Below are 13,229 nucleotides of genomic sequence, written 5' to 3'. Positions count from 1 at the left end.
GCTGTTAAAGTGCTGCATTCAATATGCCAACAAATCTGGAACACTCAGCAGTGGCCACAAGACTGGAAAAGGTCAGTTTACATTCCAATTCCAAAGAAGGGCAACGCCAAAGAGTGTTCAAACTACCGCACAATTGCGCTCATTTCACATGCCAGCAAGGTGATGCTCAAAATCCTACAAGCTAGGCTTCAGCAGTATGCGAACCGAGAACTACCGGAAGTACAAGCTGGGTTTAGAAGAGGCAGAGGAACTAGAGATCAAATCGCCAACTTTCGCTGGATCATGGAGAAAGCAAGAGAATTCCAGAAAAACGTCTATTTCTGCTTCATTGACTACGCTAAAGCCTTTGATTGTGTGGATCACAACAAACTGTGGCAAATTCTTAAAGTGATGGGAGTACCAGACCACCTTACCTGTCCCCTGAGAAACCTGTACGAGGGTCAAGAAGCAACAGTAAGAACCAGACATGGAACAACCGATTGGTTCAAAATTGGGAAAGGAGTACGACAAGGCTGCATATTGTTACCCTGCTTATTTAACTTATATGCAGAGTACATCATGAGAAATGCCGGGTTGGATGAATCAGAGGTCGAAATTAAGATTGCTGGGAGAATTATCAACAACCTCCGATATGCAGACGATACCACCCTAATGGCAGAAAGCGAAGAGGATCTAAAGAGCCTCTTGTTGAGGGTGAAAGAGGAGAGTGCAAAAGCTGGTTTGAAACTCAACATTAAAAAAACTAAGATCATGGCATCTGGCCCCATCACTTCCTGGCATATAGAAGGGGAAGAAATGGAAGCAGTGACAGATTTTACTTTCTTGGGCTCCAAGATCACCGCAGACGGTGACTGTAGCCCTGAAATTAAAAGACGCTTGCTCCTTGGGAGGAAAGCTATGGCCAACCTAGACAGCATAGTAAGAAGCAGAGACATCACCTTGCCGACAAAGGTCCGTCTAATCAAAGCTATGGTTTTCCCAGTGGTAATGTATGGCTGTGAGAGCTGGACTATAAGGAAGGCTGAGCGCCGAAGAATTGATGCTTTCGAACTGTGGTGCTGGAGAAGACTCTTACGAGTCCCCTGGACTGCAAGGAGGTCAAATCAGTCCATCCTAAAGGAAATCAACCCTGAGTGCTCATTGGAAGGACAGATACTGAAGCTGAAGCTCCAATATTTTGGCCACCTAATGCGAAGAGAAAACTCCCTGGAAAAGACCCTGATGCTGGGAAAGACTGAAGGCAAAAGGAGAAGGGGACGGCAGAGGATGAGATGGCTAGATAGCATCACGGATGCAATGAATATGAACTTGAGCACGCTCCGGGAGAGAGCGCAGGACAGGAAGGCCTGGCGTGCTATGGTCCATGGGGTCACGAAGAGTCGGACACGACTGAACAACAAAAACATCACATGAATCGCAAGCCAGAATTTCCATGATTTTGCATTGATCCTTTCTGAGCACTTGGGATCTGCAGCTGTTAGTTTAAAGATGTGCCTTCCAGCAGTGCATTCGCAGCAAGGAATAATTGCAATTCTTTCTCCAAATATAGCAAAAAGGTAATTTCCCCCCACAGCCAACTGTGTGAGCACACTCATTCACAGTAATTTACATGATGGACTGATCATTTTTGAGGCACAGCAGTTCAGAGTGTACTTTAGCAAAAACTCAGTGGTTACAGGACTTGCAAATTAATCTGCTTGGTAGAGGGACCAATAGACCTCAGCCCTCACCAGCATTGCATTTACATTAGGTGAAGAAAGGGGCTGTAATAACAAAGACTTATACTGCCTTAGGATCTAAAAGGGCCATCAAGATCAGACTGGGTTTGTCCACATATATATACAAGATAGTAATGAAATAGTCAGTTATACTATGAAAAAAGGCTGAAGGGATTAGGAATTTTCACCTGGAGAAGACTGAGGGGGACACGTTCGCACTCTTTGAATACCTGCAGGGCTGTCACACTGAAGCGGGCAAATACTTGTTCTCTTCCGCTCCAAGGACAGGACTAAATCTAATGGGCTTAAGTTACAATGGAACCAATTACCTAGAGGGGTGCTGGGCTCTCCTTCACTCACTGAAGCCCTTTAAACAGAGACTGGACAATCATCTGTTGAGGATGCTCTAGCTCTTCATTTCCTGCATCAAGCAGAGGATTGGACTACATGGTCTACAGAGTCCCCTCCAACTCTATGATATACCAGAGAACATGGGAAGTTGCCATTGGTCCATCCATGCATCAGCTCTCCCAAGATTCAGAAAGGAACCTCTCCTAGCCTTCTTTCAGATACTGAAGACAGACAATTTGTATCTGTAGATACAAGTGTGACCACTGCAGTGGGATCATGTAGCAGAGGGGACATGAGAGTGTATAGCCCTGTATCCTCTGTGATTTTCTTCCATCCTGCATAATTTCAGGGACATTTTAATGACTGCTTAAAAGTTTTATTCGAATGAGATACACCTTACTGATTTTAAGTGTTATTAGATTATTTATGCATTTGAAGCACGTTGTAAAGCTGCTTTAAACAAATAATGGACAAATGGAACATAATTATTAAATAAATAGGCCAAATGGTGTTCTACCCATGCTGAGAGGCGGCAATATTAAAATAGGCTGGAGAGAGAAAATCCACCTAGAACCATCTTGTAGGATGGCAGGAAGTTCATTATCTTCTGTCCTACATGTATGTATGAACTCCAGAAAGTCAGAAAATGAGACACAAATTGATCAGTGGCATCCGTCTAAATCAGAGATAGACAACCCAGTGTCCTCCAGATGATTTGGACTATAACTCCCATAATCCCTGGACCATTGGCCATGCTTGCTGAGGCTGATGGGGGCTGTAGTCCAAAACATCTGGCGAGCATCAGGCTGCCTACCCCTGGTCTAAATTATTCACTCTAATCTGCTCTACTGTGAAGATAGCACAGAATTTCGCCTCAAATCCAGGAAACACATGATAGAACAGGAAGTAATGAACACGGCCAGAAGATTAGAACTGAAGAGCCAACGAACTACACTACAGCTTTAAAATACTGATCTCAGAAGCTAAGCAGGGTCAGCTTGGATGGGAGACCGTCTGGGAATCAGGCTTCCTGCACTGTGCAGGGGGTTGGACTCGATGGTCCTGTAGGCCCCTTCTAGCCCTATGATTCTATTGGCCAATGATGTCCTCATCTCAGTAGGAACAGCAGTGAATATGACATTTTTGCTTGGCCAACAGTGCAGGACCATGACATACCTGTTTGCCCACTGAGTGCTACTTCATACGGTACATTGTTTATACACAGAAAGTATTCCCATCTGGAAAAAGCGCACAAATCCTGTGTAGATCGTACACACACACATATTTTACTGCATGTCTACATGGAATACATATGTTTAGAACTTGTGTCACAGTATGTCTATACATCACAACAAACCCATATAATTGTTATATGTGCCAAGCCACACACAGGTGAATTACTTCCTATGTGGAAATGCATTCTGTTTAGGTGAAATGTTGCCTATGAAGTCAACTTCACTACAAGTAGTTGATAAAGATGCAACTCTGAACAACAGCTTCCTGCACTCTGAGAGTTTGTCAATTAACTCTTTTCCATTGGCTGCCTTACTGAGAGAAGCACAGTGACCAAAGAACTACTTTAAACTTCATGCTTAGAGAAACCCAGAGACCAAAGACAAATATATGCCATGCAGTGATCTCATAGAGTTCTAGATTTTGCAATTACTTGACCTGCCTTTGACTTTATTCCTCTTTAAAGTACCCATTGAATAGGTTCACTGTTATGGAGAGCTCTTGGAGGAATGACGCTTGCTGGACAGCAAGGTTCTTGTACCATACCTCACTAACATACATTGGCCTTAGTCTGGGGTATGGGTGAGAAATCACTATTCCATATCCCTGTCAAAATGACCAAGCCATCTCAAGAACAGCCCACTCTCTTAATTGAGTGAGGCTCAATTAATCCAAGACCCTTTCCAAGTGCATCATGCATGAACTCAATGCCTGCCAGAAGACACTATAAAACATGGCTGGGTCACACTATCAAGTTTACACCAGGTGTAATACAGGACAGAGTAAGCACGGGCATAATCGCTATCAAGAGTTCAAGTGGGGTTGTACTTCTCATTTACCTTGCTATGTGAACAACAGAAAATAAAAGGGCTAGTAACCCATCATCGCTGACTGTATAACCCAATCCATAATTGCAGGGCTGAAAATAATAATTAGCATAATTAATTTTAACCAGAGCTGTTCCCTATGGAGGTGTGCTTTCTGCTTACAACACTGTTGTGACTGCTCTATGGATTTGCCTTGATTCAAGCAGAGTGTTTTAAGATGATTCTCCAAAGCATATGTTGGCAATGAGACAATTAAATATTATATAAATATCCCATGACTTAAGGTAATATTTAAAGCTAGATGGTTAAGGAAGTAGAAAACCTTTATCAGTTGGCAGACCCAGTAAACTATACACCTGGTGCCCTCCAGAAGTGTTGAACTACAACTCCCATCATTAATGGGATGATAGGAGTTGTAGTCCAACACATTTGGAGGACAGCAAGTTGGAGGAGGCTGCTCTGGTTCTTAAAACACTCAAATTTATAATCCTAGCAAAACCAACAGCAACTAAAGCCATTAGAAGGTGGGGGGTGGAGAGTCACCACTCAACATGTGATTGTTTTAAACTGATCTCTACATGAAAGAGACTAATTCCTCATTGATGGCTTGTAAAGGATAACACTGTTCCTTCCAGGAGCTCTGTATGAAAATGGAATATTTACTGTGCCTGCTTTACCCTACATCAACGTTTAAGTGCATGTTTGACTCTGGAAGCTGCTTGCCAACTTTCTGGAGAATGAGAGGACAGAATGAGAGGACAGCTTGCGTTTTGACACCAAGGTTATTAAAACAGGTCCTTTACAACAGACCCCTTGGGTTACAAAAACATATTGAGAAATCCCCAGCAGGAGTTCTGCAGCCTGATGTTTCCATCTTGATGTACATTAGCGACTGCTGTGTTCTATTTGCTCCCCACCTTAAATCTTTGCAGGATCATGCCATATGCCTCAGTGTCCCAAATTCTGCGGCTGACTCCATGCAGGAAGACACCTCAGATAACCATGCCGACATCATATGAACAGATCCAAGAGTCTGCCTGCATGGGCTCTACAACACAGCCAGGGTCCCACAGAGGAAAAGCTCTGCAGCCTCGATGATTTCCGTGGAGTCACTCAAGTGACTAAGTGCTCTGCAAGTTATATAAGGTTCATTTTGCATGACTTCTTTGTCAAACCTGTCCAAAGCATTTTTGGGTCGATCCAAAAGCACCCAGATTACTTTGATCTTATTCAGATGAGCCCCTAGAATACTTGTGAAGATATGCCCTTAAATAATTCAAGAGGAGAGATAAACACAGGCAAAAAGAAAGCCAGGAAGAAATAAGGCAACAGGGATGGTGGGAGAGAGGTTTTTCAGATGCAAGTGGGTGATGGGCTTAGAGACCAACTGGGAAAGGAAAAAGGAAAGGAAGCAGGGAGGGGGGAGAAGAATATTATGCCAAATGTAAAATAGAGATTAATCACAGGAGTGGGAAACACACAAACACACTCATAAAATATTGTGAGTTTGGGGAGATGGTTAGAATGAAACAAAGAGTTCCAACAGTTTAATCATGATGTTGCTACCAACAATAGCCTTTTGCTTTTACTGTTTCTGCTCCTGTACCTTCAACAGCCCAACAATGCTGTTATGCCAGGAAAAAACTGACCTGTTTATTGAGAGTTGGTAGATTGTATTACCTGCTCTTAAAATCTCAGCTACCAAATGACTCCCACAAATATTATAAGTAGCTGAAATCTAGTGGCATTATTGGTCATCAAACCTGGAAACGACTCAAAAAACAATCCCCTTTAATCAATAGTAGGAACTCCGCAAAGTACATCCATAGCACCTCTTAAATCAGCCTTCCCCAACCTGATGCCCTGCAGACATTTTGGACATCAACTCTCATCAGCCCCAGCCAGCATGGGATGCTGGGAGTTGTAGTCTAAAAATGACTGAAACGAAACAGGTTGGGGAAGGCTGTCTTACATAATCTGGAACTGGAGCATTGCCTCTGGAACAGGGTGACCACATTCATCATATATTTAACAACTGGATACAGATATTAGCTAGGGAAGACATCAGGTTTCCCAAATGCTATCTTAAAGAGCACTGCAAGCTTCATTCTTTAAAGGGGATTTCTTTGTTTCAGAACAGCTTATGTTTAGTTCAGTCTCTTCGTTCCATCTATTAATATTTTTTTGTCAATGATTTAACAGTACTGAAAGTTCTGTTAAGAACAGGGAGAAATATCCATTTACACACACACACTCTCTGAGATGTCAAAAGTATGGTGACAGCTGCCTCATGGAATCATAAGATCAAACTTCATGTTTTGGGATATGAAAGCTGTCTGTCTGTTCTTGCTAAACATCCAGTCAGGAAAGCTCTAAGCCTAGTGCAAATTCGGCAGATGCAAAGTGCGGCCCCAGGACAGCAGATACAGTAAACCTCCTCACAATCTGAGACCTTGTATTTGCAGGGAGGTGATTGTTGAAGACTGGCCACGTTCCATATTCCAGTGCCCGCTGTATAGAGAATTAAGAACCAAATACTTGGGACAGCTTGCTCTTTCGTAAGGGCCATTGGCCTAATCTGTAAGAAACTGAAGTTTGCAAGTCAGTAGCAAGGTCAACATAATGGAAAAAGGAGACCTCCTCTGCATTCACAGCTCCAAGCATGAGAAAGTCTTTTGGGGGGGTACTTTATGTGGTTGTTTTTAAGATAACTGAATTTTTATTTCCTCCATAACTGTATTGCAGTCATGTTTAATTTTTGCTTTGTTGTAGCCTATAATTTAAACAAATAAAAGTATTTCCATTTAGATGCTAGATTTTGGTATGTCTGGCTGCTCTTAAAAGACACAGGAACAGGGTGGTAAAAAAATAAAATAAAAATTGGCCACCATGCCAGCACAGGAGGCTAGAAGTGTCATGGAATTGAGTAAAACTCATGGAACCGGCGGAATTGGCCAAGGAAGCCCTTAAATGGCTAGAACCCTACAGAATTTCAGGGATGATCCACCTTCTTATACTCCACCTGACAGCCTTCCCCAACCTGGTTCCCTGTTCACGTTACAACTCTCATCACCCCGATAACTGGCCTTGCTGGCTGGGAATGATGGGAGTTGTAGTCAATCACCTCTGGAGGGTGCAAAGTTGGGGAAGGCAGTTCCATAACTCCCTCTCCCCAAGACTGAGCAAGGGTGTCCATTTGATTTTATCATCCATGCACCGTGTCTCAACAGCAACAACACACAACGCTACTCTTGTTGGCTGCCTAACGACAGAAGAGCTCCTTTTCCCTGGAGATTTATCACAGTCCAAGCCAAAGTGTTTAATTTCTAGCGATGCTCTTTATGCCTATGAGTGCCAGGGCTAATGGGGTATTGGGTCATTTTAAAAGAACATATTTTCCCTCGATACTTCCGCTTGCTAGATTCACAGCCTGCTCCTATGCATACGGATTCAGAAATAAACCCCGCCAAGTTCAATGGGACTTCCTCCCAAGAGTGCATCGGGCTACAGCTGTGCAGCCCGATTCTAGGAGGACCTGGGCATGGATTTCAACGGGCTTAGATAGATGCACCTAACTTGCACAGGAGCCCTAGGTTAGGAGGCTAGAAACTGCAGCACACCGGTCTGTGCCAGGTTCATGGGATGGAGCATCGTAGAGGATGGCGAGGGGGACAAGCAGGCGTGGGGCAAATAATCTAAGCCAGGCAATGATTTCTAAGGAAAAGCCTGGCACATGCCCCACCGGCAGGCTGCCAGCAAAGCAGCCTCCTCGGAGGCTGAAACGGGCGCCGAGATGAGGAGAAGAAAAGGCGAGCCGGCGGGCTTTCTCTCGGCAGCATCCTGGCTCCAGAAGGAAAGAGGGGGCAGGCGGCGGCGAGCAAAACGCACCGAACGGGGGTGGGGTGGGCAGAGGGGCGTCCTTACGTTCTCTTGAAAATGCCTCCCAGGCAGCTGCCGATCAGCAGGCAGAACTGTTGCGAGAAGAAGACCCAGGTGATCTGCGAGAGCGAGCTCTGGGTCTGGCAGCGCAGGTCCAGCAGGGTGGGCCCCAAGAAGGCGATGCACAGGCCGAAGCTGAAGAAGACGCTCCAGTAGGTCAGCGTGGGCTGGAGGTTCCGCTTGAAGAGCGTCGTCACCCTCGCATCCCACCACAACATCCTCGGCTCCCGCGAGGAAGACGCGGCCGCCGCCGACCCCGAGCCAGCCCCAGCGGGTGCGGGCGGGCGGAAGAGCGGCCGGCGAGTGGCGCCCCCTAGTCTCGCGCGCTCCGGCTCCGAGCCTCTCGTTCGCCCGGATCCGCGCCAACCCGCGCCTCCTGCTGCGGCCGCCGCTGCCCGGGAGACGTGCAGTCCGGGTCCACGCTCCGGGAGGCGGCGGCGGCGGCGGGCCAGATCCCCGCTTCCCCTGGCCTCGCCGGAGCCAGCGCGTTCTGTCTCTGCCCCTCGGAGAGCGAGCCGGAGTCCCGCTCGAAAACACCTGCAAGCCGGAGCCTCCCCGAGCCTCCCCGCCCCGTGCGCTCCCGGGTCTACCTCCCGCCCACGGTCACATGCAAGGCTCCGCCGCCTCCCCCGCAGCCGCGTGGCCCCCGGCGCTCCCTCTCCCGTCCCGCGTCCTGCCCTCGCCGCCCCCCTCGCCGCGGGCAAGGGAGCCGCCCCGCCCAGGTTTCCCCGCCGCCCCACCCCGGGCTCTCGGAGCAGCAGCAGGAGGCGGCGGACGCGTAGCGCGCACGGGGAGCGGGCTGGGCGGCAGCGCGGGGCTGGGACTGGCTCCGCCCCTTCGGCCCGGGGAGCCGCGCGCCAGCGCCAGCAGCGGCCGCCCGCGTTCGCCGGCTCGGGGGCCAGCCGGGGAGGGGGCGCGGGGCTGCTGCCTGCAGGCGACGACCAGCCAGCTCGGGTCTGCGCTCGCCCTGGCGCGCACGAGCCGCGGGGGGTTGATGGCCGAGCTGGGAAGGGGCCGCCGCCGCCGCCGCCGCATTCTCGACGCGCTCGCCTTTCGCCAGAATTCCCTCTGCTGCGCGTCACATCTCTGCCTGGCGCGGCTCCGATTCAGGAACCGGATCTGCCGAGTTCCTGAATCGGAGTGGCTGCTTGGTAAAGGATACTGGGCGAAGCCGCGTCCGGGCGAGCGCTCCCCCCGCTCCCCCACCCCCGGTATCTAGGAGCTTTAACCACTCGCGGGGTGTTTCAGATGGGACGATTTCCCTACGCGGAAGGCACCGTGGTGCGGGACAGCCGTGTGGAGATCGCCGCGGGTGATCATTGCACACGTGCCTTTTTCACCAAGTGCACGGGTACACCTGCTGGAGTCGCTGCTGCCCGCTTCTAGCGCGGTTGCACTGAGTTAAAAAGACCTGCAGTCGGTACACGTGACAGTACTTTCACCTACTTTCCTTCATGGATGGAAGTACTTTCCGTATTCGGAAATTATAAAATCTGAAACAGCTCTTTTGGTAGTGGCCTGGTTTCTTCCCACCCCCTTGAGAATTGTAGGTGAGAATTGTGCATATCTTCCCACATGCTAAGATACGCACATAATCATGCCCCTTGTTGAAGTCAAACCTGCCACCAACCTGTTCATTAACGGCAAAAGGCATGGAGATGACCCCATTTATAACGTCAAAGCTGAGTGCATGGATAAGGGCAATGGAGGTTTCCTTGAAATGCAAATAGCAGCTTCAGAGAGGAAATTTTCATCAGACCCTGGCAGGAAAAGAGTGAAATTTTTCCATTTCACACACAGGGTCCAGAGGCTGCTATTTACATAATAAAAAGGGTGCGTTTATTGCATTCACACAATTAATGGCCCTAAGTCTCAGTAGGATCTAAATGTAGCCAAAGACCAGCGTTTCAGTTGGGTTCAAGCCACCTTCCTTTATTGATCATATGTTGGGATTCTCTGACTTCCCTTGACCATGGCCTATCAACACAAAATCAGTTTTTAGGAACAACATAGCCCAGGAAGAAAGTCAAAAGGATTAAGGGTTAGGATGGAGATTGCCCATGACTCTAGGACCCCAGATGTAGCCAGATTCATTGCCAGCCCTGATCTGTAGGAAATGTGGCATAAAGAAGAAAGTATCCTTGAACATGTGCAAAATGCTGCTAGCCAGGCAGTGGAGAAGTGGTCAAGTCTGATGTGCAGGTTTTGATCATGACATACCCCAAAGCCATGCTGCCAAGGAGAGTCTAAAATGCAACTGTGACGATCCATCTCTCTCTCTCTCTCTCTCTCTCTCTCTCTCTGTATTATATATGTCTAATGGCCCTGTTCAGAAGCACATTGGGGAAGGGTAGTTGGGCTAACCATGGTGCATGGTACCGCTAACCACTGCGAGTGCTACTGCCACGTGTGCAGGTAACCATGTTCCTCAACATGGTTAGACTAACCATTCTCTAACCACCCTCCCTCCTGCAGGAACCTGTAGTCCTCCAGATGGGCAGCTATGCATCCCAGCGGCCTTTGCGCTGCTGGCCATTTTGGTGCTCGGTAGTTCAGCAGCCTGCTGCCCCCTGTGCTGTGGCACACAGCCTCTGGGCACATCCCACAGCCTGGACACACATGGTCTGAGATCCATCTTTCCCATTCTAGAGGCCTATAATCGCCACTCACTGCTGTAATCCACTGCCTTGATGCACAGCACATTCAAGTGTCCCCTGCGGCACAAATGGACATGGGCAGCCATCAGGAATCAGCTTCTGCTGACTGTTTATGCCACTGCAGGCAGAGTGCCAGAGTCCATGCTGCCTATGCAATAGCATTGTAACAGAAGCCATTGCACATGGTGGTACCTGGCTGTGCCCATAGCGGTGGTGGGCCAGGGCACAAGTGACCATGAGCCATAGCTCTATGCACGCCTCTCTGTTGGCATGCAGAGGGCTGTTGCTAGGGGTGTAGTATCAGTGGGCTCGCAGCAGCCACATCCTTTGCTGCTAGGCAGATCTCGGCCATAGAGAACTGCCACTCAGGCATGAGTGGCTACTCCTTCTTTGGCTGCTCTTGACATGGAGCTCTATGGCAGCTATTAACCATGGAGGCTGTTCAGACATCACGCTAAGCCATGGTAGAGCCCATTAACCATCTTGCAGCAAGTGGCTAGTGAGCATGGTTACTCCATGGTTAATTAACCCCCATGGTTGGGAAAAATACCATTCAGACATCACGCTAAGCCCCCGTGGTTAGCCAAAAAATGCTAATCATCATGGTTTAGTGTGATGTACGAACTAGTGCTGTGCCAAAAATTTCTCCCACATTTTTAACCATTCTGATTCAATTTGATAGAAGAGAAATTGCTTTGGAAAAGAAATTCAATGGTGAAGAATTTTCAGAGAAATTCTCATGGGTTGGGTTTGGGTTTCTTGGGCTTACCAAGGAGGTGGCTGACATTTGAGTGCACATGTCCTGTTTTTCATTGTACGGTCATCTCTCTGGCAGCCTGTAGCCACCTCAGCTTCCTACACTTCAATTAAAGCCCAGTTTAAGGCGCCATGAGGTAATTCCTCCCATAGGGCTTTTTCAGATCAGGTGTGCAGACAGCCTGAGAGGCTAGCTGTGAGTAGGTAAGCTCAAAAACACCACAAAAATTATAAAACATCCTGAATGAGGCAGAACAATGGAAGCCTCTTTGATGGTGGGAGAAAAATTCAGGAAATTGGAGGACAGATTTTAGCTCCTCATCCCTGGAGTTAGACACAACACTCCCCTCGCCTGCATTGTGGTGGATGCAAACTGGGGACAAGCCTGCCAAGACAGTTGATACTGTTGCAGCACAAAGACCCCCCCCCCAAACCCTTACCCAAAAAGGAAGAATCTGTGCTACAAGCGCTGCCAATCCCTACTTAGTTCTCTTCAGTGTTCCCTACTTGGTTCCTTTCAATGTTCTCCCTACTTCTCCCAAGTTCTCCCTACTTGGGAGAAACTGTCGAGAATTTCATCTCCCCCCTGGAGAAATTCGGTGAAATTGTCTCCCAAATTTCTCTGCCCACAAGTAAGGTGGAGAATTTCAAGAGGCCATTTCCGCACAGCTCTGGTCTGAACATGCCCAATAGGTCTTAACTGATTATTCAAAACAAAGCCACCCCAAAATTCTTTGCATTAAACAGGGATAGCTTATAACACTTTATTCCTGCTGGGAAAATCCATCTCCCCCGCACACTACTGTGAGGAATGCAGCTAAGCTCAGAGGGAACAAGGGAAGCCTGAGGAGGTTGGCAGATGATGTCATCATCCCTGCTAATCAAAAAGTCCCTGGGCTTCAACCCTGTGAACCCTGGCTCCACTACACCACTGTAGCTAACCACAGAGTGTGGCTGAAAATAGCAGTAGAGATGCACAGATGAATCCTCTTACTGTGTTTCTGGAAATGGTGCTCCCATCTCTTTTTAAGTGTTAAGTGCTACTTCATACGTCTAGAAGTGTGAAGAGGATGCATAAGTGATTTTTGCATCTTCTGTCACTATTTCCTAGCGATATATAAAGGCGCTGTCACTAGCGGGGGCCCAAAACATTTTGGTACCTGAGGTAGGGTATCCAAAGGACACCCTTTCCTTAGTACACATTTTACACTTAAATTCAATGGTTGATGACGGAGTCCCAAATCTGCCACCCGAGGCAACCATCTCACTCTGCCTAAGGATAGGGCTCACCTCAGCAACCAACTTTGAGCAGCTCTGGTTTGGGTTAAGGGCTTACAGGTCGGACTATGTGCTTTCTTTCCAGGGAGCTTTGGGCTCCAAAATCTTTCAAGAAATCAAGCTCTGCTTGAGTCCCTTGAATTGTGCCTTTCAAAAGGCACTGCAAAGTGCACAAAGCATGCAGATGAGGTGGAAAACATCAGAATTCAGATAAATAACACGCTTGCAAAATAGACAGAAAATAAGGGTTTTCTTTTCTAGATTCTCCATATCTTCTTAAAAAAATAGAATATATACTGTGGCTGTCAAATCTGTGGCAGGCTGTGGCTGTGCTGGAGTAGCTGATGCTTTGCTTACGCAGAAAACTCCCTCTGGAGGAGGACGAGTTTATAAATATTTCACCTGCTGCATTTGAGACGCTAACTGGCAATTTTTAGAATGCTCTTGCTTGTTTCCTCTCTCTCTCTCTC

General features: G+C 47.7%; 1 protein-coding gene across 1 annotated transcript in view; it reads right to left on the bottom strand.

The window, feature by feature from the left end:
• Positions 1–8,625, bottom strand: part of SLC60A1 (solute carrier family 60 member 1) — a 67,537-nt gene extending 58,912 nt beyond the window's left edge. The window contains exon 1 of the mRNA XM_084853281.1: positions 8,054–8,625. Coding sequence (XP_084709407.1) covers positions 8,054–8,286 — 233 coding nt within the window. The 5' untranslated portion in view covers positions 8,287–8,625. The remainder of the gene's footprint in view (positions 1–8,053) is intronic.
• Positions 8,626–13,229: the final 4,604 nt, after the last annotated feature.

The sequence above is a fragment of the Heloderma suspectum genome, chromosome 4 (genome assembly GCF_057233095.1).
Source record: "Heloderma suspectum isolate Gila_16-S chromosome 4, 16-S_ref, whole genome shotgun sequence".
Taxonomy (NCBI): Eukaryota; Metazoa; Chordata; class Lepidosauria; order Squamata; family Helodermatidae; genus Heloderma; species Heloderma suspectum.
The sequence above is the reverse complement of the archived record's forward strand: the minus strand, read 5'-3'. Positions and strand labels throughout refer to the sequence as shown.